Here is a 26,593-nt window from a genome sequence, read left to right as displayed (position 1 = left end):
ATACTGGTGGCTATAGACTAAGTAAATGACTGACAGGCAGGCAGGCAGATACGCTTACATAGTTTTTGATAACATCAATCATAGCACACTGCAACAATTTGCAGGGTGAGGCAAAATGGTGCACAGACAAAACCTGTTTTATTTGATCTAAATGCCCATCGTGTGAACATGTTCACTGTAACCAGTCCAGGGCGTAACATTCTTTTAACAAAAATCAGGAAGACTTGTTCATGAAATGGAAGATAATCTTTTGTCAGGCTTAGCTTGGCTAGACATGGATAAACACCGCCACCTTGTGGTCGCCAGTGAATCCTCCTCTATTATGACTGAGAATAAGAGCCAAAGGCCAACGTGTCATCTGATTCAGTTTTATTCTCGTTATGACGCAACATTAGAAGTATATAAATATCTGTTTTCTTTTTTTTTTTTAATATACAACATCTATGACATCCATAGAGCGTTTCTCCTCGGGCAAAATACAAAAACTCAATAACAACTTTTTATTGCACATCTTCTAAAAGACAAAAAAGCAAGTGGGAAGCAAACGTGGCTAACGCTAGTGTTTACACAGTGGAAATAACAACGGCACAGTGGAGACAGGACGGGCGGACCACTTCGAGACGACTTTTTTTTTTCTTTTTTTTCTCCACGTCAAACCCAGTGGGTGACACAACGAACATTTTGGCAAATGAGCACTATAAAAAAATAGACAGCGGCGAAGGCGAGTAAACAAACATCAATGTGCTTTCGACTGGATGCTTTAATGGCTCTGTTCAAGACAAACGACGTTTTTTGTTTTGTTTTTTGTCTCGTCATTCATTACGCCCGAGCTGTGAGCATTTAAGGTGCGTTTCTTTCTTCCTATGATAAAATGCCCCAAAAAAATCAATCCCAAACTGCTATTGACTCGTGCTTATTTTTTTAAAGGCCTCAAAATGCGCAAATGACATGAATCCTCCTAATTCGAGGTAACGTTACATCTTTTTTAACCAATCGGGACAACTAGTAGGGCGGCACCAGTGCGGTGGAGCGTCCCTCACCAAAAAACATGATGTCCATCCAGTACGTTAGACACCAACCACATTCTTAATTCGTTTTATTCGCAAGATGCTACATTATCACGTACTCACTCTCGCCTCACTTTCCCGACGAGAAAGCCATCCGCAGTGAACGCAAAACTCCGAAATGAAGCGACCAATCCAAACCACACAGAAAGGAATGTGAGGACGAGTTTCACCGTTGGTGGACGCCAAGCAACGCGACGGCGGCTGTACTGCATTAAAACAACAAACAAGCTTTTTATGGCACCTATCCGGCGAGGCGTCTCACGATTGGCCGGGCTCCGGCGTAACAGCTTGTCCGGTCCTTCGTTTAAAAACAAAATGTTGATGAAAACGCACCAATGTTATTTTGTTGCGACAGGAAGTCACACACGACGCCTTCCCTCGAGCTGAGTCTTTGTCCGTGCCCCTGCACGGGTCTCATTTGTGGTTTCCCGGCGCGCCGGTTTCTTCTTGGCGCCCTTGTCGGGAGGCAACGTTTTGTCGGGGGGTTCCGAGGCGTCGGCGCTCGCCTTGGGTTCGGGGTGTTTTGGCTTTGAGTCGGGATGCTCCTTAACGGGCTGCTTTTTGGGCGAGGGATCTTTATGCTTGGGCGCCACCACGGATGGCTTGTGTGGCGCCCCCATGGGGATGCTCTTCAGAAGTTTGCCCTTTGAGTTTGTGCTTTCTTTGACCGCCGGATGGGAGGCTGCTACTGGACATTTTGGTTCTGGCGGCTTGGCGTCGCTGGGCTGCGTTGATTCCTCACCAAAGGTTGGCTCCCTGGACTCGAGGGCTACGTGAGAAACAGGAGGGGCTTCTCGAAATGAATGTTTTGGATCGAGGACTGGGGTGGATTGGGGGCTTGACCTGGTTTTGTTTCTATGGACCAAAGTGGTTTCACTAGGACCTGCCGTGGCATCTACGCCTTCCTGCTGATTCGAGGTGCAAATGTCTGGAATCCTCGAGACCTGTTCTTCCAGCAGCTTCGAAGAACCTTCGGCCTTGGAATAGTCTGATGGCAGATGCTCTTTCTTGGGCATTGGTGTGACACCCACTGACATGGCGCCTAAATTAAACACGGACACCGCTTGTACACCACCCAGTTCCACTTTTGGATCACTAACCTTTTTCGAGGTGGACCCGTCACAGTGAACGGGAAAGCTCTGACCGGAAGAGGTTCTGACGAGCTGAGATGAAGCAACATTTGGGCCAGAACTAGAATTGTCACTGGGTATGCTTTCTTTGTCCAGCCCCAACCTCGCAGGAGAACAAGCATCTGCTCCCACAGCAGAAATCCTCCCGTCGACTTGAGGCTGATCCGTTTCGTCATCCTGGTCTTCGTTGCTGACTTCCCGGATGGAAGGTGTCTTCCCGCAGGAGAAGTGCGAGCTGTGACGGGAAGCGGCCACCTTCATGCAGGTTCTGTTCTCCTGCTTGGGGCTGTCACCATCATGTCTGCTCTTTGTTTTCTCTCCGATCGAATGCTCCTTGGGAAACAGACTCGGGGAAGCGGCGGTATCGGGACTCGTGGGGCACGCTAGAGGACTTTTGGGTTTGTCGGTAGCTTTCAGCTGCCGTTCGGCCATATTCTGGAGCCACTGGGGAGGGACGGCTAATTTGCTCTCTGCCATTTTGGATAGACATGTGTCCGTTTTGGAGATTCTGGGACCCGAGAGGAGGCCGATGTCCAGGGTGCCCTCCAGAGGCTTGAGAGGGGACACGTGCCGGCCCTCCAGTTTGTAGTCCGACGACGTCTTCCTCAGAGGGCACTCGCCTGACGAAATGAGCTGCAGTTTCTCCACGGCGCTCTCCCCTCGCCCCGAAAACATCTTAGGGCCCATCGGCCCTTCGCCGCCCAGTCCGGCCTTCATGTGCTCGTGAACCGCCACGGCCGTGTCCAGCTGGAGACTTTTGGAGCGGGTGGCGCCGAAATGGAGGTTGTCATGGATGGTGGGGGAAAGTCGACACACAAAGTCATCTCGCTCTTCGAACGAGAGCCGCTTCCTGGTGAAGTCCATGCTGGAAGCCTTGAGCTCCGACCTCTCCATTTTGTCTTTGGGCGCTCGAGGATGCGAGCGCTCTCCGTCGCTCGCGACCGAGTCGCTGACGACGTCCGACGCGCGGCTGAGTTTTTTGTACAGGACGTCTTTCAGGGCCACGCTGGCCGTTTCGGTTTTGCTTTGAGTACGGGAAAGGTAGTCGTCGCCGCCTGATGGGTCGGATTCCCGCTTGGTGCTGGTTTTGTCGAGTTCGTCCAGCGACTCCTGCCGTTCCCTACGGCCCACCGGCCTCTTCAAGCAGCCCTGCTCGACGGGCCGAACTCGGGGGACGGCCGCTATCGCCACCTCGCAGGCGTTCCCGTCCGTGGTGCTGCTCTCACCGGTGTCTCCGTCCTCCTGATCCTGAGCCTCCTCCTGCGTCACCTCCAGGCTTTGCTTGCGGGCACACAGGTGCTTCTTGTCGGCCACGTAGGAGGGCGACAGCTTCTCCTCGGACTGCACCCGTTTCAGGAGCGGGGAGCGCGGCGGCTCGGCGCTTTTAGGCCGCACAATGTGGCGGATGATGGTGGGCGGCGAGTGGATCTTGGTGGGGAAGGCCTGGGCGCTTTTGGAAATGGCCACCGAGTGTCCGCTGAGCAGCGGCGAGGGCGAGCGCTGAGGGGAGGTGGGCTGCGGGGTCGGCGAGGGTGTGCGTGCCAGAGGGGAGAGAGGAATGCTCCCTGCGGACTTACGCCGCCCCTGACGGAGCCGCTGGCCCGGTAGCTTGGGGCCCAGGCCGTGCAAGGTGCTGGGCCGGATGTGAGTTGAACCCGCGGGGGAGTTTGGCGTGCTGGAGCTGGGTGAGCTGCTTTGGGAAGAGTTGCCACCTGCAATCCCCCAAAGAAAGTCAATTGAACACACTGTGTAAGCAAAAAGGTGTCAACTTTGTCCTTTGCGGGTTCCAGGCTTGCAGTCCTGCTATTTTGCGTACTTCCTTTGTACTTTTAATAACTATTTTGGGCTTTTGTTTTAATTGGGTGTAATTCTCCAATTGACCAAGAGATGGCAGCACACTTAACCTTAAGACTTAATTTGTTAATAATGCAAAAGGATGTACTTCATTCAGCATGGACTGTTTTTTTTTTTTTAATGATGGAATGGGGTGAACCTTTACCTGAGAGGGTGAAGTCAGGAGGTGGGCGTAAAGCGGCGGTGGGCGAGCGGGGCGAGAGGCTATGCGTGGGCGAGCCGGGCAGACTCTCACCCGATGACAGCGAATGGTTGAGCGACGTGAAGCTGCGACTGGTGTGAAGCAGAGGCGACGGCTGCATGGCAAAACGCCGGAAGAGGGAACGCCGCCTAAGGGAAAAAAAAAAAATCATTTAGGGGTTTGGAAATTTAAACTCTGGACAAAAATCCTTGCCGACTTACTGGTACCTTTCCGGTGTCTTCTCCTTTTTGGCCTTCTTGGCACATCGCACCATCTTGCTCTTGTAGCTGTTCCTCCTGGCAGGGCCTCTCTTGATGGACGTGTTTTCGAAAGGGGTGGTGGTGATTGACACCTTCCTTCCGCTCTGAGGACGCCCAACAGGCAAAATGAGAGGCAATGGGAGAATGTTCCACTTTTTGAATAAAATAAGGACTGATTCGATAGTCGGGTAGTGTCAGTGCCCTGACCTTAACTAGAAGCTCCACCACCTCGGTGTGGACGAGCCCGTGGACCGCCTCGCCGTTGACGTGAGTGATGAGGTCGCCGGCTTTGAGGCCGGCTTTCTGCGCGGGGCCGCCGTCTTCCACGTTCTGTCACGCAAAAGGGGCGGGCGCTCGTCATCACGCCGCTCCAATCCGAGGACGAGCGTAACGGAGTCTGCGTCCTTACCCAGACCATGTGGTAGACGGTGTAGACGTCGCTGTCGCAGGCGTACACGCGGATGGCCCGCAAAGTGAAGCCAAATTTCTTGCCGCTGCCTTGGATGACGACCGGCTGCCGCGCCAAAAGCGAGGAGGAGAACGAGTCTCGGCTGGGCGAAGAGTCTCGCGAGGAGGAGGGATCCGACGACAGCGAGTAAGGGGACAGTGGGCTGGCCAGCGGTGAAGCGCCAAACATGTCTGGGAGGATCAACCAGGGAAGACTTTCAGATCATTTCAAACAAAACGACTGACTCCCTCGAGTGACTTTCGTTGCACTAACCTGAGGGGATCATGAGCGAGAGTGCGCCGGTGGAAACAGACTTGGGGACTTTGGATATTTGCGGCTTCTCGTGCCCACCGCCTCCGCTGGGTCTGGGAGAGAGCGCAGACGTCCCCTGGTCTCCGACCGGGCTCTGCACGCCCTCGCCCCGGGGCGTCAGCTGGTCCAGATGCTCAGAGAAACTCCCTGATTGGATACAAAAAAAGTCAAGCGTGAGACACTTGGCTTGCTACCAAAATTAATTAAATCGGGCAAAAAAAAAAAAGGGTAGCTGGTCCGTTGTAGTTTTTTGGTTGTTCACTTTACCAGAGAGTGTTGCCCCACTGCGAGTGCTCCCAGGCGTGGTGGCATCGTGCTCGTCCCGCGGCAGCTCCCCGACAGACATGGACGTCTTGCCGGACGACTCGTCTACTTCGTTCTCCGAGGCCGAGATGGCAAACTTGGGGAGCAAGCCGGCGCCTGGACTCTGCGGGAGGGGCTCGCTGTCCGCCGGCAGTGATGGCCTACGAGACGGAGGCAAATATAAATTTAGTCCTACTTGGAAGGTACGTGGGTGTATTATTTGAGGGAGGCATTTACATGTCTGTGAAGTCGGGCGTCCAGCTGAGCGTGTCCAGGATGGGCGGGCTCTCGCTTTTCTTGTCTTCCGGGGCGTCGCCTTTCTCCTCGACGTGGCCGCGAGATAGGTCGAGACTGCTGTACACCTGACCACCAAGGACGCATTTCAATAATTATCACAGCGGTGTCTCGTCCAATGATTCCATGAAGTTTGTTTCCTTTTTGATGTACTGCAGAGACGGTGGCGACAGTCACCTTGGAGAAGCGGTGAGAGCAGGAGGAGAACTGGCGCAGCTCCACGTTGAAGTCCTCGTCGTTTGTATCGTCCTCCTCCGTCTCCAGGTGGTGGTAGCGCTCCGAGCGAGCTGTCGAGACGAGACAGAGTTAGTTTTTTGGCCCAGTTTTCAGAGAAAAATAAAATCCCCCAAAAGATGCCCAAGCCTACTCACTGTCGAAGTAGCTGGTGTCATCCTCGGACTCCAGCTGGGGGATGAACTCGGCCTTCTGCCTGAGGAGGCCGTTCCAGTCCAGGTGGTGAAAGAAGGAATGCTGCTTTACTTCGGCAGCGCCACCTACAGGCACACGGTGGGAAACCGTTTGCACTTTTTCCTGGCTATCAATGTGAAGGTGGTTTCTACCTGCACCCATCCTCTCTAAAGGATTCTGCCTGAGCAGAACGCCGATGAGCTCTTGGGCGTCACCAGGCGGTGCTTCTTCTCCGTCAGGCCAGTTGATCTCATCTGCACACACATTGAATGTTTTTTTTTTTTTTAATTCACCTAAAATATTGTTGCTCCTTTCAATTATTTGCTTTCCACTGACCGCTGATGACCTGCCCAAAGAGCTCCTCGGGCGTGTCCCCGAAAAAGGGCACGCAGCCCACCAGGAATTCATAGAGGATGATGCCCATGGCCCACCAGTCCACCGGCTTGCCGTAGCCTTGCCTCAGGATCACCTCGGGAGCGATGTACTCTGGCGTGCCGCACACCTAAACGCAAACAAAACAAAAGTTGCGACCAGGAGAAATCAGAAACAGAAAGTAAGCCGTGACGATCGCTCACCTGCTTGTCAGAGAACTCGCGAGCGTCCTTCTCGATGTGGCCTTCGTACAGGTTTGTGGTCATGTTCATCAGGCCCACTTTGGACAGGCCGAAATCCGTCAGCTTAATGTGGCCCATGGACGTCACCAGCAAACTGAGAAACAAAGAGGACCCAGCCCTGCCGTGGTTAGCGAGAAATAACAGAAGACTTTAACCCAAGGGTGGTGGGAGTCACTCACTTGTCTGGTTTGAGGTCTCGATGCACGATGCCGTAGTTGTGCAGGTACTCCAGTGCCAGCACGGTCTCGGCAAAGTACATCCGGGCCATGTCCACGGGAAGCGGGCCCATGTTCTTCAGCAGGGTGGCGCAGTCTCCTCCTGGGAGGTGGGATCAATCATGTCATCATCACCATTACTGTCATTGACCATCTCAGAATATCATTTCTGTGGCCGCTCACCTTCCACGTACTCCATGACCATGCAGAGGTGCCGTCTGGTCTCGAAGGAGCAGTACATGGAGACCACGAAGGGGTTCTCTGCAAAAGTGAGGATGTCCCTCTCCACAAAAGCTTGCTGGATCTGGTTCCTCAGCATCAGGTTCTGCTTGTTGATCTTCTTCATGGCGAAACGCTGCTTGCTCTCCTTGTGCCGCACCAAGTACACCGCGCTGCCCGACAAACACGTCTAATTAGGCTCACTTCGTTTTCATATATCTTGTTGGCATTTTCTGGCCTTTATTTTTATACAGACAGATGTTTGGTCTTACCCGTAGGCGCCGTTGCTGATGAGTTTGGTCAACTCAAAGTCCAATTCGCACGGTTTGCGTCTGGACCTCAGGGGGCCGCTCAAACTTTGGGACTGAAGCAAAAAAAAAAAGATATATTTATGGATGAAGAAAAAGAAATATTTAAGCAATTGATAGAATTATTTCAATATCTTACGCAGTCTTCGGTTTCTGGAGTTTGAGCAATGCCGCTGTCACTGCTGCTCAACTGAGCCATTTCTGTACGAACAAAGTACAAATGAGCAAAATGCTAATTTCAGTCGGCCCATCTATGGCGTCTCGCATTACACACTAGCAATAAGCTAACAGGCTTTCATTAGATGAGATTTAATGAGTTGGAAGAGCATTTTGGTGTTCAAATACACATTCTAGTTCCATTTTCATGATTGCCTAAGAGGGCAAAAATAAAGTTTTTTTTTGAGCGAAACACAAAATGGCAAGCGGTAATGGCGCTGACTGAGTTGATCTGGAGTGAAAGTAAATGAGGTGGAAACGAGACTCATCTAAAAGTCATTAGCAGCCACCTTGCATCATAATAAAACACACCAAGGTCCATGTGCGCCCATTACGCCAGGGAGCGCACAACACGAATCTGCCGCCATTTAACATCTGTCCGTGTGTGTGTGTGCATGCTACTCCTTCTTCATGGACATTGTGGAATGAGTAGGGTCATTGGGGAGACAATCTGTTCACGAGCAACGTTTCACTTTTTTTTCCCTTTTACAGCTCAACCGAGACATTACACACCGTTACCTCCGCTAGGGAGCTTACGTTTTCATCCCAGCGCAGCTCCGTCTACATTTTTCCCCCCATACGTCAACGTGGATCGGTCAATGTTTTGTGTGATTTGACTTAATAATTGTGTTGCATCTTAATTGTTTATTTTGACTTCAATATTTCAGATATTTTTCAATTGGATTGTACAGGTCATATCAATGGTGGAAAAATTAAATTGGTGATATTGGTCTGTTATTTGAACAGGGGTGTGTAGACTTTTAATGAATACCATGTGGGTGAGATAAGAGAAGGGAGTTGCAGACCTTCCAAAGGATCTCTGGTCAGACCCAGCTGGCTGATGATGTAACGCGGGATGTCAGTCTTAATACCCTGACCCTCCTTGGCGTGGCCCTCGGCCGCCTCCAGGAGGTGGTAGAACTCCTCGGGGTCAAACTCCTGCACAAGGGAAAAATATTTGACTCAAGTCAAAATGTACAAACCGTGCTTCCCGAGTGACACCGGAGGCGGCGTACCAGACATTCCAGCAGTCGGGCCGGTCGGGCGATGACCATGAGGATCTTCTTGGCCAGCTCGCGGATGAAGTTGACCTCCTCGCTCTCAGAACGCTCGGTGGACTGCGCCGAGAAACCCATTAAGTTCCCCCATTAAAAATTGGATTTCGAGCGCACTCACCTCCTGGACGAGCCTCTCCAGCTTGTCGGTGAGTTCGCAGAAGTAGCTGGACGTGACCAGGCCCAACCGGCTCTTCTCCAGACAGTCGCGTGCCAGCTCGATGATCTGGTGGTGGGCGAAGCCGAGCACGCCGTCGGCCAGTGGCAGGACGCTCTCGGGAGAGTTGCCGCGGATGATCTCCTGGATTTTCTCTTCCATCTGAGCGGTGGCCTAAAGACGAGAAGGAAGGTCACGTGAGGTCAAGTGACAAAGACGGCTGGGAACGTCGGCAGCCCACCTTGGGGAAGCGCTCTTTGTAGACGTGATTCATCATGATGATCTCGTGGTCGTAACAGGACGGAGACCTCCCAGGGCTGTCCGAAAACAACAGTCATCCACACGCGAGATTGTGTAACGGGACAGCGTGGCGTTTGTACCTGAGGCTGCGCGAGCGCGGGCGCATGCCGGCTGCCCGGCGACACTCGTCAGCGGAGATGTTCTCGGTGCAGAAGTGCTTGGAGAGGAAATGCAGCTCGTCCGGCGTGGGCTGGAAGGGCAGCTGGTGCAGCTTCTCCTGTGATGAACAGGATGACTGGAAGTGAAACAAATATACATTCAACAAGAAAACAACACAAAGGAAAGCAATTTCATTAGCGTTAGCACTTCACATGCAAAGAAGGAAAATCTGACTATGAAAATATTTTAGCGTTAAACAAAAGTTTTGGGATGCTCACAGAGACGGTGGAGTTGGGCGTGTTGGTTCCATATCCAGAGGAGGGAAGGGAGGCCAGCGACCAGCGGCGACCATCGCTCCTGACGCCACAAACGCCAACGTCAAAACAATAATTCGTCTTACGAGCCAGGACAAAAAAATAAATACCTTCGTGCAAAGGAGAAATGAGCGGAGGCACTCGGGGAGAAGTTCCTCGGGCTGTCCTGTGGACTCGTGCCTGCGGGAACAAATAGTGATGAGTTTTGTTGCTCAAAAGACATCAACTGCACTTTGACTGAAATTTAGCATCAAGTAACACAACATGGATGCCAAAAGGGCTAAATGCTCGCAAGGGCAGGAGCCAAACGGCTAATTAGACAATACTCCCCCACCCCAGTGCAACGTAAACAACAAAGGCCGTGTCCATATATGGGCATAACAACAAAAGAAGTCCACCAATGAGAAGCAACGGCAAAAAGCTCCCACTCATCCAGTTTCTTACCTCGACTAGCAAGGCCGCGCCTGAGCCACACAGTCAAGTTGTCGGAGAAAATATTTTGCGGATCCGAGCGCATCTTTCCCCCGCTGGGCTCAGACTAAACACTGAGTCGCCAGTGGCGACACGGCTGCTTTTTGCACCGCCAATGGCAGGAAATAAAACGCCCCACGGTCAATGAACGAATCCCTCCCTCCGCCGTCGCAGCACTTCCTCTCTGGAGGGTCTTGGCTTCCTCAAACGACACAATCGTTTTTGGTGGCGGCAAGCGCCTCTTTTGCGTTTTCGTAACAATAATATTTTTTTAAAAAAAGCCTTTCTTGCATTTTAGTAAAAAAATAAATCGACGAATTGGAAGATTTTTGTTTCTAAATATTTCAAATTGTTTTCCCAAGTAAAAGCAGAAAAAATCACCTGTGTGTAAAGCTTTCAGGGGGGAAAAAAAAACATGAATGAATGACTGCGTTACCTGTGAAAGACGAGAGTGGTGAGTGGGGTCGGGGTAAACCTGCGGACTGGCTGCTTCCAATCAGGCTTTTCCTGTTGCTTGTCCGACAGCTGGAAGAACAGATTAACAGTCAGTGACACAGATCCACACAAAAATATGAAGACTGTACTGGGAATCACTAGCGAGTCAGCCATTTTAGAGTGAATCATTCTTGGTCTCATTTTGTTATGTTAACCCACTCGCGACATTCACAATCATTCACTCGTTCCCTTTTTAATGATTTTTTTTTTTGGTCAACTATATTACCCACGACTGTATCTTAAAATCCTAAAGTAGATGGTTAAGATGATGACGTGATTGAACACAACGAGAGACGTGTAACAAACACGTCTGGCGGGAACAATTCAGCCACGTTGGCGACCTTTCTGCACGGCCAGGACCGATCAAAAGAACAATGGGACGCTCTGTGTGCGTGCGTAGAAATGCCCGAGTAGGCAGACTCGGCGTGGTTGTCAACGCATGGCTGCAGAGGTCACGCCGAGCGCCCCGTGACACGCTAATGTCACGTCAGCGGCACTGCTGAGCTTCACACTTTGACGTAGATATCTTACAATAGTACAAAATGTTTGAAAATAACACTGTTTAAATATGTAAAGGTACAAAAAAAATCAATTGGACTAAATGAAAATAAAATTTCACAAATATTTAAATTAGGGACAACACCAAGCGAGGCGCTAACGCGAGCTGGTGAGCTCGCTATCTTGTTGGCGAGGTGTTGTCGTCCTCGTTTGGCTTTGGCGAGATCCATCCTTTCTGCGCGTTCATTCACGGTGACGGCGTGAAAAAGCATCTGGTACACAGGTGCGGGCGTCAAAGCGGATCAGGTTTAACGGCATCTATTTATACGCGCTCGCTGCGGATTAGGCCAGCGGATGCCACGCCGCTGCCCAATCAGCCCTCGGCACGCTTGATCCTCGCGCTTCCTGCCGCCGCAGTGTTTGGATCAAAGAGTTGTTGAATGGTTAGCGTTGACTTGAACTTACGGGAGAGTGAGTAGTCCCCATTCACGCTGGCGTTGGGGTAAAGCGCCGCATAGATAGAGCTCGCCAAAGACTTCAAACCACAGGCCCAATGCTAATGGTCATAAAGAATTAAAATCAGGGAAAAAGATTTTATTTTTAGACCATACAAAGTAGTCTCAATCTGTCAAAACGACCCTTTTAACTTATTTTGGAAATCAAGCGAGGCAAAAATAGACGAAGATGAATGAAATAATTTTAGCCCGGCGCAGAGACTTTTGCGTTTGTGCTGTCAGAGCTGTCAGGTGCGCCGACTGGCATCAACGACAAAACTACAACGCGATGTCACAAATCTGACACTTAGCGCTTCTATTATTAGTCTAAAAAAAAAATAAAAAAATAATCAAACACTCCCAGTCAAAATTGTGCATGTTAAATTCATACAATACAAATTATTACAACTGTAAATCTGTGTATGTTAAAAAAAAATTCTTGTAGACTTTTTATTTTTTTTTATTTTTGCTCCTTCTTGCATATGTTTAAAAACTCCACGTCATGTATCTCCACAACCAATATGAAACGCGAGTGTGTTGGAACGCAACACGGAGTGCAACAAACCAGCCGCTATTTACTGCTAAGCTGTTTTCCAAGTAGGTCATGAAGAGGATTAAAAATGAAATGAAAAAAAAAAATGCATTTCTATAGCAGTTCAAACCATTTACAAAGACCTTGCGGGTGTCGCGCTGTCGATTGGTCGCCTTTACATATGACAAATGAAAAGTGAGGTTATGCGGGGATGCTGGCGTATGCAAGAGAGCACTTTTCACATTTTCAATGGAGCGAGAATTTCAAGCGCTGAGCTCCCTTTGAGGGCCAACAATCTTCAACAGAGCCCAGCCAGCATTGAGGAATGAAAGCACGCTATCAGCGGGATTAGGGAAGCCAAATTTAAGACTCGGCAAATGTCTCTCAGGTGTCTTCAAACGGATTTTTGTTGTACTATACCGCCATTAATTTCCTTGTTTTCTTTTTTTAGATTTTGGGAAAAAAAATACATAGCACAATTTATTTTGCAAAATTATTTTTAAAAAATTAACTATTTAAAAATCATCATTATTGTCATATTTAGACAATTTTCTTGAAAACGATTATTCTCCTTACAACAAATCGGATTTAAGTCTTTTCATATTTCAATTATCTGGGAAAAGTATAACTTATCTTGTACATTGTGACTATTCAGCGTGATGACTGACTTTAAAATTAAACCAGAAATTGTGAATAAAAATTCTCCTCCGTCACCTCCCCGTTGTTGTTTTTGGAAACAGAAACTAAAACTCTGATCTCAGTGCGGGTAACATGACACATGGCAACGGGATGTAAACACTCCCGAGTCCAGAAAGCCCGTTGCGGCACGCTCCCGTGTCAAGTTGAGTCGCTCGCGGGTGGCGTGGTTACTTTTGGGAGCGACGCAAGCGAGCTCAGCCCGAGAAATGCGGCGTGATAAAATTTGGACAGCATGTCCAATCGCTACAATCCCACATGAGTTGGGCCACATGAGTCGGAGAGTAAAAAAAAAAATCATGTCCAGCGTATGACATCATTCTCATGTCATATAAATGACAATTTTGGATCAGGACATTTTGTCATTTCCCGTTTCTATTGGCGAGCAGTCCCGCACAGGTGCCAGTATGGTCCTGACGCAAGTTCTGACGAGCTCTCACGTTCTTGTCTTTCCTTCAAATGGGCCAGATTTAGCTCATTGGAATGCAATGTTTAATAATGAAAGTTTTCTGTCAACAACTAATTCACGAATCCATTTCTTCTATCAAAACATGCAAAAGAGCCTGTTATGTAGAAACACACAGTCAAGTGGACTTGACTCAGTAACTAGGACTTGACAAAAAAAAAAAAACATCTCCAGTTTCTTCCAGTCAGTAGAACATAACACTGCCCTAAAAGACAAGCAATAACCGAGCGGCTGTAAACACTCCCGAGAGCAGAAAGCACGTTGCGGCACGCCTCCGCGTCAACTTAATTCCAAAGCAATCTTTCCCCCCACGAGATGAGGGTGGAGCGGGCTACCTTTGGGAGCGTCGCAGGCGAGCTCGTCCCAAGAAATGCGGCGTGTAAAAGTTGCCCATCGGTGTCCACAAGCTACAATCCCACATGCCGCCGTTCGAGTCGGGGCAGAGGAGCGGGAGCTGAGCGGCGGGACCGCACGACTCAAAGCGGCGGCGGCATCGGCGTTCCGTGTTCGGCTGCGCCGTCCTCATGCCGCGGATAAAAGACGTAATCCTGGGAGGATCCCGAGGGGACGATCCAGGTCAGGTTGCAGCGGAGCTGCGATGTGCCAGAGCAGCTGACTCTTTGTTTGCACGTAACAGCCACCTAGCGCTGATTACGCCGGAGGAGGAGGAGGGGGGAGGGAGGAGGAGCTGCTGCTGCTGCATCATCCCTCCTTTGGGTCGCCGCCAAAAATTTGACAGGTCAGCGTATTAATGTGGGAATTCCTCCAGTTGTGCTGTAAACACGAGTGGCCACTCAAAAGATGAACAGTAAAGGAGAAGGGCAAAAAGCTACCAAATAATCTCCATGACACAAACTTTGACCTTTTGATCCGCCTGGGATTTGGGACGTGCCGATTGGCCGCTTGGCGCCAAAGTGCGTGCACGGTCGCACCACGGCGAACATTGTGTCAGGACGCCGATGAATTTGACGGTTGGGAGAAGCTCGGGCGGGGAGGGGAGAACTTTAGGAAGGAGGCACGACCTCACGGAAGAGAGCAAAGTCCCAGCTGTGCAAAAATGAAAAGTCGCCCACTCTGCAATAAAAGCCGAGCGATAAGACTCACGTGACTTTTTCTAAACTGCCGCTTTGCGTTGTTTTGACATCCACATACAATTAACGGATGACATCATAAGACCAGATGGGTGGAATGTTTATATTGGACCATCTTTAGATTTATTCAACATCCACGCATTGTTAATTCCCTCAAACGTCCTCACACGACTCGGTCGTCTTTTGGGATCATTACGACTGGCGAGAGAGAGAGATAAGCCGTGTCGTCGACTTCGGTTTGACCTCGGCGTGGCGGAAAGACAGACAGGAGGGGAGCCGTTGCTGCACCGAGGTCTGACACAAGCAGACTTATCGCGGGCTGATAAGACCGGAATATTCGTCTGTGACTTTCCCTTGTGTGTGCCGTGTGTGTGTGTCCCTGGTGGCCTTCACTCTAATTGTGGCTGTGCTCTCCTTTGGTGTTCCAGTTAGGACGTAACGCTTCACATGGGGCCAAAGTCAAACTCACAGCAAGAACATGAACGTCACCGGCTGGTAGCACCAACTGGCTCACGACTTAAGTCTCTGTCAGCACGACAGCAAAGAGCAAATGTTTGCGAGTAATAAACGCACTCAAGGGTTTCAAATTGCCAGTAGAAGCCACAAGATGGCGGCAGAGCATTACTTTTTCTATTCAACCGGGGCGATGGCCTGTCTGAATGAAACTCCTCTGCTCACATCAACCTAGCTTGCTGGCGCCAAAGCAACACTTTTATATTAGACTTCTGAAGTAGGCTATAGCATCAAACGGGGAAAAAGGCAAGCGCGGCGAGGAGTATCTGGATGCACTCTATCACCACGGGGCTATTTTGATCCCATGCGGCAGGTGGTCGGCTGGTCGGTCGGTCGCACGTGGCGACCCTCGCTTACCTCCAGAAGTGAAAGGCGTGCAGCGGGCTACACGGACTGCAAGGACTAGTGGGAGTGGGGCTCAAACTTCGGGGCGTGAGGCTGCAAGTTAAACGGAGCAAAGTGAAACGGAGCACGCAAGCACACACACGAACACAGAAGCGCATTAGATATCGAAAATCGGACACGTGCAATCGGCCGAGGCGTTTGTCTCTCTTCTGGAGGCAGATAAATGGCTTTGACATTGTGTCTCCTCTGTCGTAGAAGAGAGCGGAGGAAGAGAAAAAAAAAAAAGACGTCACACCGTGTCGCTGCAGTGCTGAGGTCACGCTGAGGTGAGCAGATTTTACTGCAGTGGGTTTAGGAGCTCATTAGCATCAGATTATGCCCGCAGGAAAATGCCTCAAAGCCTAATTTGGCATCTTTTGTAACAAGTTTAAGGTGTGTAACAAGTAACAACACAAAACGTCCAATTGGAAAACATTCAAAGGGTCACATTTGTCATCTTAGCAAACGAATGAAACCATTTTTGGACTAATAGCTCTCACTCTCTTTTTATTGAAAATATAAAAAAAATAATGAACTCCAGATGGAGTTCCTTTCCCTTTCACTGATGATTCATCCACATATTCGCATGCAGCCCGACCCAGATACTGGAACTTCCCTCCAGAAACAACAATATTTGCTTCATACACATATTTACTGCAATTTTGACGAGGTTAGCGAAGAACTATGACGCAATGTCCCGTGACTCAACTGCGTCGTGATCCATGGACCACCTGTGCAATGGATACCTGCTGTTGCCGTGTCGATACGGTCTCGCGAGATAATACGATACTGCGTGTCGCAGCCTGATTTGAACGAGTTGACCGTGCATGTGTACGGTAATCCTATTAACGCGGAAAGTGAAATAACCTTGACGGTGTGTCCGTGAAAAACAGCGCGCACACACGCACACATTACAAGTGCAGAAAAAACTGCATCCAAAAAATATACCCCCCCCCATTGCGGATTAGAAACGGTGGAGACAACAGAAGGGGGACAAACGCCTCAACGATGCCGACAAAAGGACGGCGGGGAGCAGCCACCGTAGCCGCTCGCGCGCTTACACCGAGGTCGTTTGGAACGTTTACATTGCGGCATGGGGCAACGCGCGCGCGCGCACACGTGCAGCAAGCACACAAACACGCGCGCGCGCAGGCAGGCAGAAGATAAGAGACTTCCTGCTGCGGATGCTAAAGCTAGCAAGGCAGCATACTCACTCGAGCGTCAGACCAGGAATTCGCAGCCGTTCCCGTTGGGCTTTCATGGCTGCTGTTTTGCTCTATTGTGATCATCATAAGCGCTCCCTGCTTGGCTGCAACGCATGCATGCCGTCAGCCAGACCAGCTCCCCCCCTCCCCTCCCCTCCCTCCCGCTGCTCGCTCCCCCTCGCACACGGACAAAGAGCAGTCAAAACAGTGCGATGAAACGACGAGGGCAACAAAAAACCCCACTCCCCAAAATTAGAGGGGCTTAAAAAGAAAAAGACCCCACTCCGGGGCTTTTCGCGGTTGTTGTTTTGGTCCTTCCACCTTGAAGCTGTCAAACAAGACCCTCGGCTGCCTGCGGAGGGACAATAGCCCCTCCCTCCCGTGCCTTCATAATCGACTGCGCCCCCCCCTTTTGACAGCCCCCCCAACAGCAAGTGACACCACCACCTGGTGACGAGGTGCAATGACTGATTATTCTAGGAAATAATTGTTTTGTATTCTGATACATCATACTGACGTCCTATAAATTGGAATTGATTTTTTTAAATGTGTTGTCTACACACAGTTGAGTCTCTGTAACGGTGTGGAAAGTTTCCGATAAATATTAATCACTTAAGATGAGGATTTTTTTTTTCTCCCAAATAGTGATTGCCCCCCCAACCACTCAAAAACAATAGTGACACTTTCATCCATGTTCAACCATAGCAGTTCCTCAATCTAAATGCATTTGAGGCTGCCTCATCAAAGACCTGACACCATCGCCATGGTTACCGAGGTCATTGGAGGCTGCGGCAACCTGTTTGCACAAGGAATATTTGTCCAGGAGATAGGTGACACCCAAATGGTGTCGCTGAACCAAAGTCCATTGTGACTCAAACTTGATGTTCTAAAAAAAAAAAAGTATACGCAATAGAAAGAACTACAATTATGGTGGACTAACTAATATAAACCTGTCAGAGTCGCAGGAAAGCAACCATTTGTAATCAAATGTTTCTTTTAACTTAATATTTTTGTGTACTGAAAAGATGACAGATGGCTTCTGAATCAATAACAACAAATTTACCTCACTTGTTTCCTCATTCACACTTGAGACCTTGCAACACTAACAAGTCACATGACACCGGAAATGGGGGGGGAAGGCCGACATTTTAGACATTTTCACACAGGGGTGTACTCACCTTTTTTTCCAGTGGTTTAGACATTAATGGCTATGTGTTGAGTTATTTTTAGGGGACAGTAAAAAAAAAAAAAAAAAAAACGCAAACCCATAAAACGCCGCAAAGCTTTTCATAGGACATAAAAACTTCACCAGCATAAATTTGATTGACAGGTCACATCAGTCATGAGGGTACTTACAGGCTGCCTCTCCGGGGAAGACTGAGCTCTTTCTGTGAACAAGGAAAAAAAAAAAAGGAAGAGTTAAAAGAGCAGCATTTGGACCACGTCGTGCACAAGGTTAAACTGAGGTCAACCTTGTCGTGAAAAAGTCCAACAAAGAACTCACAGAATCGCTGAGGAATTAAACGCCCCGCGGCACTCGTTACGGGAGGGATAAGGCAAAATCCTCACAGCCGTAATCACCTGCGACTCACTTTGATTTATACAATATTGAAAACCTTGACGATTGAAAAGGGAGCATGCACGTTAATTAGCTTTTACTTGGAACAATGCATATGCCATGCTGCTAAAAAGTGTTTTTAAAAAAAGTGTCCGAGGCAATTTGCAAAATTGGCAGGCCTTCACTTGACTAAATGTAATAGTTTAATGGCCCGGGTAATTATCTCAATTAACACAGCATAAATCATTTCTTCAAACATTGTACTCTTAAGTACTTCACTGGATGTTTATATTGGTCAATCCTACAATTTACTGGCCTTCAACACAAGGTTCTCTTCTGGTTGAAACCTTTGCCCTTGAAGCAAAGAAATGGACGTTTTAAGGAGGCGCTGTCCCTTTGCTATCAATTACCGTCACGTCCGGTCATCAGACGAGCATCCCTGTTTCTTTGGGGAGACGAGACGGAGACGCGCGAGACGCTAATTAGCAGCGGGAGGTGATTTACAGCAGCGACATATCCACCAATCACAGCTCGACGGCTCACAGCGGGAAAATCTGCTGCCGAGCATCCCTGAGGCAATTTGAGGGGGGAAACGTAAGCCCGTCTGTCTATCCCAACTGTTATTGAGCCAAGGCACATATTTTGAATTACTGAGCAAAGATGTCGTAAAAAGTAGCTACACTGATTCTCATGTGGCTAAAAAAAAATGCTGATTCTGCAACAAGTGGCTACATAGGTAGTCAACTAGTGGTAAAAAAAAATTGGTCACTAGACATCCCAGGCATAGATCAAGTAGACAAACAAAAAGATTATTTGTCATGGATGAATAATTTTCAGATGAGAACCTGAAAATTGTCACATATTCTAATTTAGACTCAGCAAAATCCAAGACAAGCAAATTAGTGTCCAAAATCTATACAGAATGATAGATACTAACAGACAAGGGATAAATTAAAATTGTTCTGCAAAGACTCAAGATATAGTACCGCAGCTTAGTCTTTGTGTCTGTACATCAAACCTGTGTATTATCTACATATGAGCACCACACCGCCTCCTAGAGGCCAAGGCACACACAACAGAAACAGCACATACAATATAGCTAAACCGCTTCAATTAAGTGGCAAGAGGTAATCTTTATTTTATTTTTCAATTTAATGTTTTGTTTGCAAACATATTTGGGTGAAAATTATATTTACATTTTATGAGCAATACTTAAAACATTTTCATCACTCTCTGCAAGACGTAACACCATTGAAGTATTGGAACTCTGCAATGGCTCAAATACAAGTATTTGCACTCAAAATGTGTCGGGGGGGGGAAAAAAAACAAGTGGTGCTGGCGCATCCCTCGCGATAACAGATGGTTTTACTCGTTAGTGTGTGAGATTCTTCGTTATCATAGCGTCAATTAAGTGTCAATACCACAAGAATTCTTGCCGCTTCCTTTCGGGCACACACGGGAGGATGTAAAGTCCCTGACTGTGGTCAACGACAACAAAAAATGAGTGCGGTCTGCCAGCCTACCTGTAGCCCCCGCCGCCTCAAAATGCTGGACTCGTCCATGGCAGAGTCACGGCTCGCCTCCGCATGCACGCAGCACTGGACAGCTCAACCTCCAGCCCGGCTACCTCGCTAAGATCAGATTTGTGACGCCGCTCACTTGTCCCGTATGCCTCTCCCGGCTGCTCTTCTCTGCGACTTCCCCCCCGGCGGTAGAGGAAAGGGAGGCAGGACGACGACGGGTAAGGTGGGGGGCGAGGGGATGGGAAGGGAAGGGAGGAAGGTGGGGGCTTTGGGACGATTCTCTCAAGGCATGAAAATGAGAGGATGTCCTTCCGTGCATTGTAGCGCTTCACAAGGCGGGAGAAGACACTCCGGGTTTGCAATAGGCGAGAGTTTAACTTGGCGTTCCGAATGCCACACAAGGCGCCTGACGGGAGAGCCGGTTTCAGACCTAACGAGTACACGCGGCGGCGAGAGGATTATCAATTTCGGATTTTTCACACCTCTGGATGTGGCCTGCAAGCATAATTCTGTATTCCGTGACTGTGTTCTCCCCCCCGCTGTTATTCATACGGTGTGGAAGCACCGCACGAATATTAAGTGTTCCTCTCACGTTATCCTCATCAGCAGCCAAATTCCCACAGAGGATGGCCGAGGGGGGTAGCGGGTGAGCGCGTGTCGTATGACAAATAGCTTGGTAAAGAAATTAGCAATATTGGAGGGGAGCCAAAAATAAAGAATGAAATAAATGAATACATTCATTCCAGTATGATTTGATTCCTTTACAATCTGCCATTCAATAATGCGCAAAAATTTGAATACACTTAAATAGTTAGATATGCACTCCAATTCATGTTCACTTCTCAAAAAAACTTTACAATAAAATGAACTGTCCAGCTAATTAACTTCCTTCGTTAAAAACCGAAGCAGCTTTTCATGCGCAACTTATTTAAAAAAAAAAAAAGAATAATTCAGTTTCAAGCCACAATCTCAGAACGAATGATTAAGAGAATTTCCTCATCTGGCTCTGAAAGGAACGTGAAAACACAAAAGAGCCCAATTTTTCTTTGCCTGTGTCAGAATCCTCCAATTATCCTTCGCACCCACGCTGCCACTCAAGTCTTTTCTATTCATCCATTCAGAGAAACCGAAGGCCGAAGAAAAAAGAAACTGACATACCTCTTATCAAATCTATGCAAAGTGGTTTGAAAGTTTAACATTATTTTGCGCGACACGTTAGCATTAAGCTAGGAACATATCCCCCCCTCCCGATTTATCAGAAGTGACTGAAGACGGCTACTCAAAAACGAAGTAACAATGCACAATATATGTCATTGTGGTGTTATCTTGACTTTACGCCTCCGCCCGTGTCAGCCTGCACACCTTGGCGCTGTGGCATTATTGCGTGCCGCGTCCTGCTCCCCACCAGCAAATCAATACTCCACTTGTGCTGCGATATGGAGATAAGACTGTCATAATCCCCGCACCACCATGTGGTGCCTTCTCCCCTCGTACTGTTGTTGGGAGATGTCCTTGACTGATAACATTGACGTGTGCACGGTTTATTAAGGAACCTTTCAAATTGACCACTGACAATCAACACTTGGCTCAGACAAACACTGTCAAATATTGCATTGTTCACAAATGTTTACTTTTTTTAGCTCATGTTTACTGATATTAAAGTCAAAACTTGGGTTTGACATTGTTCAATTATCTTTTCAAATGAACTTATCTGGTCCATTATGACCATTCATGATCTGCCAGCAGTTGCACAACAGCGCCCCCTGGTGCGCACAAGCAGACTGGCACTTTTGTATTCACTATGGAGCACGAAGGGGGCCTTTCTCGGCTGTTGTTTGAAATGTTTCGAATTTAGCCTTGTGAAGATCTGTACTTTTGTTTTGTGCTTCGTTCGAGTGTATAATGTTATTCAAGTAAGGATGATGTCATGAGCCAGCAGGCTCACCTTTAGCGTGTCCAACGAAAGCAAACACGCAAGGGGCACGTTTGAGGTGGCATTAACCTTTCCTTCGCCACCGACTCATCGGATTAGCCGCTGCTTTTGATCAAATCTCCCGGGGAGAGAACCAGATCGCCGCATTGATCCAAGGCGCGTTGAATGTCACCTTTACACCGAGCTTTGTGTTTCCCAACACAAAAGAAGCCCTGGCTTGCAACGAGCATACGTGCCATGTTTTTAAATAAAAACGTTTACATTTACAAAAACACACTTTAAAGGTCTCATTCATGTCTGCACTGCACTGAATACTTTTTGTATGCTGTTAGAATTTTCCAATTCAGAAAACGTGAGGAAAAAAAGAACGTTTGTCGAGTTCTTTTTTGGACTCTTTATAAGGCTCATAACCTTGATGCGGTGTGCGACTCACCTGGCTGGAGGTGAGGGACGGGTCGGACTTGCCGAGGTTGAGCGCGCGCATGCGGACCAGGTTTGAGGAGGTGTCGGGAAACGACTGCGGCGGCCATGATGTTTGCTGGGAGTGAGCTGGGAGCAGAAGGTACTTCCCTGACATCACACATGAAGCAGACAACATTTTAGACTTGTGGCTCAGTAAGCAGTATTTCCCTCACGACATGTCAACACAGAGGAAACGGTCATCAGTGAACATGCTTGGGGGCGCTTTTAAAAGCTAACAACGGAAGCGCTGGAAATCCACGTTTACCTGTCAAACCGCCGCCCAAACTGCGTCGTCTTATGTTCTTGCCGTCGTCGCTGAGTTGGCGCTTGAAGCGTGGCGGCAGCTCGGGGTGGCTGGACTTCCTGAGCGACGACGCGGTCGAGGGTGGGTAGAGGATGTGGTCCAGCTGCACGGAAAACACGGTTAGCAAATTGAACGTATGTAAGGTACACCAGAGGTGTGCGCATGATAACACGGTACATTAAACATGTATCAACATATGCTTTATTAGGTGTACAAACATAAAATAATAAATTTGGTGGCGCAACATGTGAATAAGCTTTGCCTTCTTGACGCAGTTTAAACTAAAAAAAAAAAAGGTTTGACCAGGTTTTGACTGCTGATAAGCTATCAATAAAGAGCACTGCTAATGCTAGCCTGGCTAACGCCATCAGCTTACAGGCAAGACACACACACACACAACCTTCCACAGGGTAAGTGTCAGGTGACTTTTGACCTTCCCCGCAGGGTTCCCGAAAGCAACATCAAACCTAAGCGAGCTCTCTTTCCTTCCTTCCTGGCTGGCCGGGCCGCCTGCTGTGGACACTGCCAACAAGTCTTTATTTCCACAGCAAACACCAGCGGGTCACCGTGGGCAACCTCTGCTGCTGCTAACAAGACACGCGCATGATCGTTTTGCGACAAACAAAAAGGGCCTCCTTTGAAAGCCAAGAAAATAAACATCATTTTGCAACTAGCAAACAATATCGACAGCCATTAATATTCCTTCCGATGATTAAAGCTCTTTGAAAGGACGCCCATTCGTGTATGGAACTCTTCACAAGTTGGACGGTAACGGCAATTTTTTTGGCGTTTCTTTCAGACAGTTGCTAGGACACGGCGAGTATACACAGGCGCTTAAAAACGGGAAGCGAAACGGCCGATCACGACTAACCTCTCATCTAGCTCTCCCGCCATTGTCTTGCGCATATCCCTTCATGTTTCCTGTACGCCCTGGGCGGGGGGCATCTCTCGAAAGAACGCAAAGCATCCCGATGCGGGTACAAAAATGAATTTTGTTATTATTGAAAATGTCAACGTATAATCTGATGGCACAAGAAGGTCAGAACTGTTTCTTGGAGGCCAAACTGACTTCTAACCTACTTTGTCGCCTAAACGGGTCACAATAAACAGGAGTGATAATGCAAGCTAAGCGTAATTGACATGCTTAAATACGACTAGTCAATTCCGTGTGAGCATAACTACATCAACATGGGCTGACTCAGGCAAGCCAAGTTAGCGAAGCGAATCCCTGCAATAAACTTGACTTGAGTGTCGTAATATTCACTGCGTGACATAAACATCATTAGTCTCTCTTTCTGGGCCCACGGTGGTAAAGTAAACTCGAGTTCCGCCAGACCTCGTCAGCTGACATCTGTCTTCTTTAACCCCCCAAGAGAGATTTTTTTTTCTTCCTTCAGTGTGAGGAGAAAAATAACATTTTTAAAATAAAACTCACAGCGGAAACCCAAGCGGCTCCGAAACGATGAGCCGAGCGGACGCTGACACTTTACGCCTTGTCAACTGGCCGCGGCCTCGGGTTGCTGAACTCGGCGAGCGGTCGCGGGGGGATTGCGTTTCCTGTGTCGACATGATTTAAAGTTGGAAAATACAGGAGGCTCTTTCCAACCGTGACTTCACGCTGCAGCAGCAGAACCAAGTGTCAAGAAGCACAGAGAAGTGCTTCAACGATTTGTTTTTTCCCCTTCGCTAATTCTGACCCAACATCTTAAAGCATTATTCAGAAAATTGAACATAATTTACATATATCAACATTCCCAGCAACTGAATTAAGACTGCAGTTCGATTCAAACTCCGCCTACCTGGTTTCCCTCCGGCAATTGACCGCAGGGTAAATTCCGACCAAGCGCCATGTTTGCCGTTGTTTGAGCCCAAATGGGCCTCCGTCGCTTGTGTCCGAGTGTCAAGACAGGTGTCAAAAATCAAAAAGATGGCGCGCCGGGGCAGCAAACGCTCTCGGGTAAGATGAGCGTTAATCAGATTGCGCTAATCCTCTTAGCCGCTAATGCATACACCGAAAGTGGACGCCCGCCCGGCCAATGGCAATAGAAAGTTAAACATTGTCCAGTGTGAGCAAATACTATCGTGAAGCACCGATGGCCGGCAATGATGCAACTTGCTGGAATAAACAATTTGATCGGCAACATTATTAATGACGGCCATCTTGGTTCCAGCCAATCAGAGAATGGGTGAGCCCAAACAAAAGGTCGAGTCGATTTGGATCTATTTCCAAAAATGTTTCTACCACATTTTACTAATTGCGAGTGGGCGTAGAACGTATCCTCGTGATAAACGAAGGGTCACAGCGTATTTTTCTCAGCATTCGCCTTGTTATCAGACGCACGCAGGTCACGCCGAGGCGGAGCAATCATTTACAGCCAGTTGCTTTACTTCCCTAAATGTAAAGTCCACACATGCTTGGGGACAGAAAACACCCAACAAGCCCCCACTGGAGTTTGTTTTCAGACGCACGAGCCGCCCGTCGTCATCAGACGGCGGCGGCGACAGCCCCAGGATGCTTGTTCAGCTAAGCAGGATGCTCACGCCTATGAGACCAGCAGACAGGTTTTTGATATTTCAAGCCCTCCGCCGAGCAAAGTCAACAATGGTGGAATAAGAGGGATTTGAAAACATTTTTTAACATGACAAAAAAGCTGAAGTTAAGTTTTCTTGTTCATAATTCACTGAAATTAAAAGAGTCTGCATTAAAGCACTTCACAGTCTCGGAGGTACAATTACTTTTCTTGCAGGCACACCTGAACCCTGAGGACATCTTGAACAATCCATTTTTATTTTTTTAATGGAATAACCACAGCTGGAATTCTCCACATTCACAAGCAGCCTGGTGCTTGTCTGAGCCGGTCGCAATCCAAAAGTTCCCTATTTTCCCACCCGTCTATTTCTGGAATAAATGTCAACTAAACATTGCAGACACACTCGTAGGCATAGAAACACACTCTGCAATCCGGAGGAGAACAAAAAAAAAAACATTCCTGCCAATACCCACAAATTAAAAAAAATATATATATATGCTCACTTCATATTGTGGGTCTGAAAAGCATCATGCATTATTACACTCACAAATCAGCTTAATGACTTTGAAAGGATCTGATTTACATTTCTGGTGTTCAAGTTGTCAAATAATGGTCCTTTGTGGCGTGTTGTCATGATCGCCTATACTGTAAACATTGCTTTTGCACTTGGGAAAACTAGGGAAGAGCACACACGTGGGAAAAAATGACAATATGCAAATCATAACCTCAAAGCACTTTGTAAACTTGGCAAAAGCTGAGGAACTGCTGGTGTGGCTCTGGGAAATTTCTTTTTTTACCAAAACGAGTTTTGCTTCTTTGAATGTTTGCGCTAATAAACATGCCTCGTGTTTTCAGCCAGCTTGCTGAACAAATTTGCATTAAATCAGTGAGCAAGTAGTTCATCATACATTTACTTTTGGGCCCTCCTTCACACTAAGATATTTTAAGGGGGACATATTGGGATTTTATTTTGTTTACACATTGATAAAGTGGTGACTTGCAGTACACATGACCTGACCAAATTTGAATGTAAACAAACTGGTTTTGTGAAGAGTAATTAATTTGAAACCTGATTGGTGCTGCCCACGTTAAAACTTTGTTCATTGAAGCGAACTAAAAGTGATGTGGAGGACCCATGTAGTGACCAACAGGCTAGCTGAGTGAAACACGTGGAGGGAGATGTTGTCTTTTAGGTTAAAGAAAACTCAAGTAAGCCGCTCATTTGTTTTGTTTACCTTCTCGTCTTCGTCACACTCATCTTCGGTACTCTCTGTATTTTGGTCCTCTCCCACTTTGGACTCGCTCCCGAAATCCGAGTCGAAGCGGTTGCTCCTCAAGTCCACTTCGGTGGACCTGTCTTCACACTCCTCCATCGTCGTCTCATTCGAGGACGAATAAGAAGAGAAGAAGAAGACCCCCCATGGAGGACTTCTCGAAGAATGAGCGTTAGCCGCTAATTAACCTGCACCTGCGTATTGACTTCATTCTCCGCGCGGGGGGTACAAAAACAATAAACGACCACGGAAGTAAGTAAGTAATTCTGGCGTCTCCGCACCGAGTGGCGACGACTCTCAACGACCGGAGGAAGAGTCCATATTTCAGACAAAGTTCTTCCCTCGGCCGCCGATGTCCTCGCCACTGGAAGCCTCACTACCTTGGCGTCAACTAGTGCGGAGAGCGGCG

At 48.2% G+C, this 26,593-nt stretch overlaps 1 protein-coding gene across 4 annotated transcripts; it reads right to left on the bottom strand.

Moving 5' to 3' along the window:
* Window positions 1-352: 352 nt before the first annotated feature.
* mast4 (microtubule associated serine/threonine kinase family member 4) lies at window positions 353-26,593 on the bottom strand. 4 transcript variants are annotated; one of them, XM_088391580.1, is made up of 30 exons: window positions 26,146-26,593; window positions 22,341-22,482; window positions 22,047-22,183; window positions 17,956-17,987; window positions 15,368-15,448; window positions 10,662-10,750; window positions 9,865-9,934; window positions 9,719-9,797; window positions 9,422-9,576; window positions 9,283-9,358; window positions 9,006-9,215; window positions 8,846-8,947; window positions 8,636-8,768; window positions 7,753-7,814; window positions 7,578-7,669; window positions 7,270-7,478; window positions 7,051-7,189; window positions 6,833-6,965; window positions 6,594-6,759; window positions 6,410-6,511; window positions 6,221-6,343; window positions 6,027-6,136; window positions 5,793-5,917; window positions 5,520-5,716; window positions 5,214-5,399; window positions 4,902-5,131; window positions 4,700-4,822; window positions 4,454-4,596; window positions 4,197-4,381; window positions 353-3,909 (listed from the first exon to the last, which is right to left on the bottom strand). In XM_088391580.1, exons 1-30 carry the CDS (start codon window positions 26,281-26,283, stop codon window positions 1,427-1,429), a joined length of 6,252 nt encoding a protein of 2,083 aa, XP_088247706.1. In that variant the 5' UTR covers window positions 26,284-26,593; the 3' UTR covers window positions 353-1,426. The 4 variants fall into 4 exon arrangements, with proteins under 4 accessions (XP_088247706.1, XP_088247707.1, XP_088247709.1 ...); XM_088391581.1 differs by having other exon boundaries at window positions 4,460-4,596; XM_088391583.1 differs by lacking the exon at window positions 15,368-15,448.

This window comes from Syngnathus floridae, chromosome 12, assembly GCF_059516105.1.
Source record: "Syngnathus floridae isolate MCC-2025c chromosome 12, RoL_Sflo_1.0, whole genome shotgun sequence".
Classification (NCBI taxonomy): domain Eukaryota; kingdom Metazoa; phylum Chordata; class Actinopteri; order Syngnathiformes; family Syngnathidae; genus Syngnathus; species Syngnathus floridae.
This window is presented reverse-complemented; position numbering and strand designations above follow the sequence as displayed.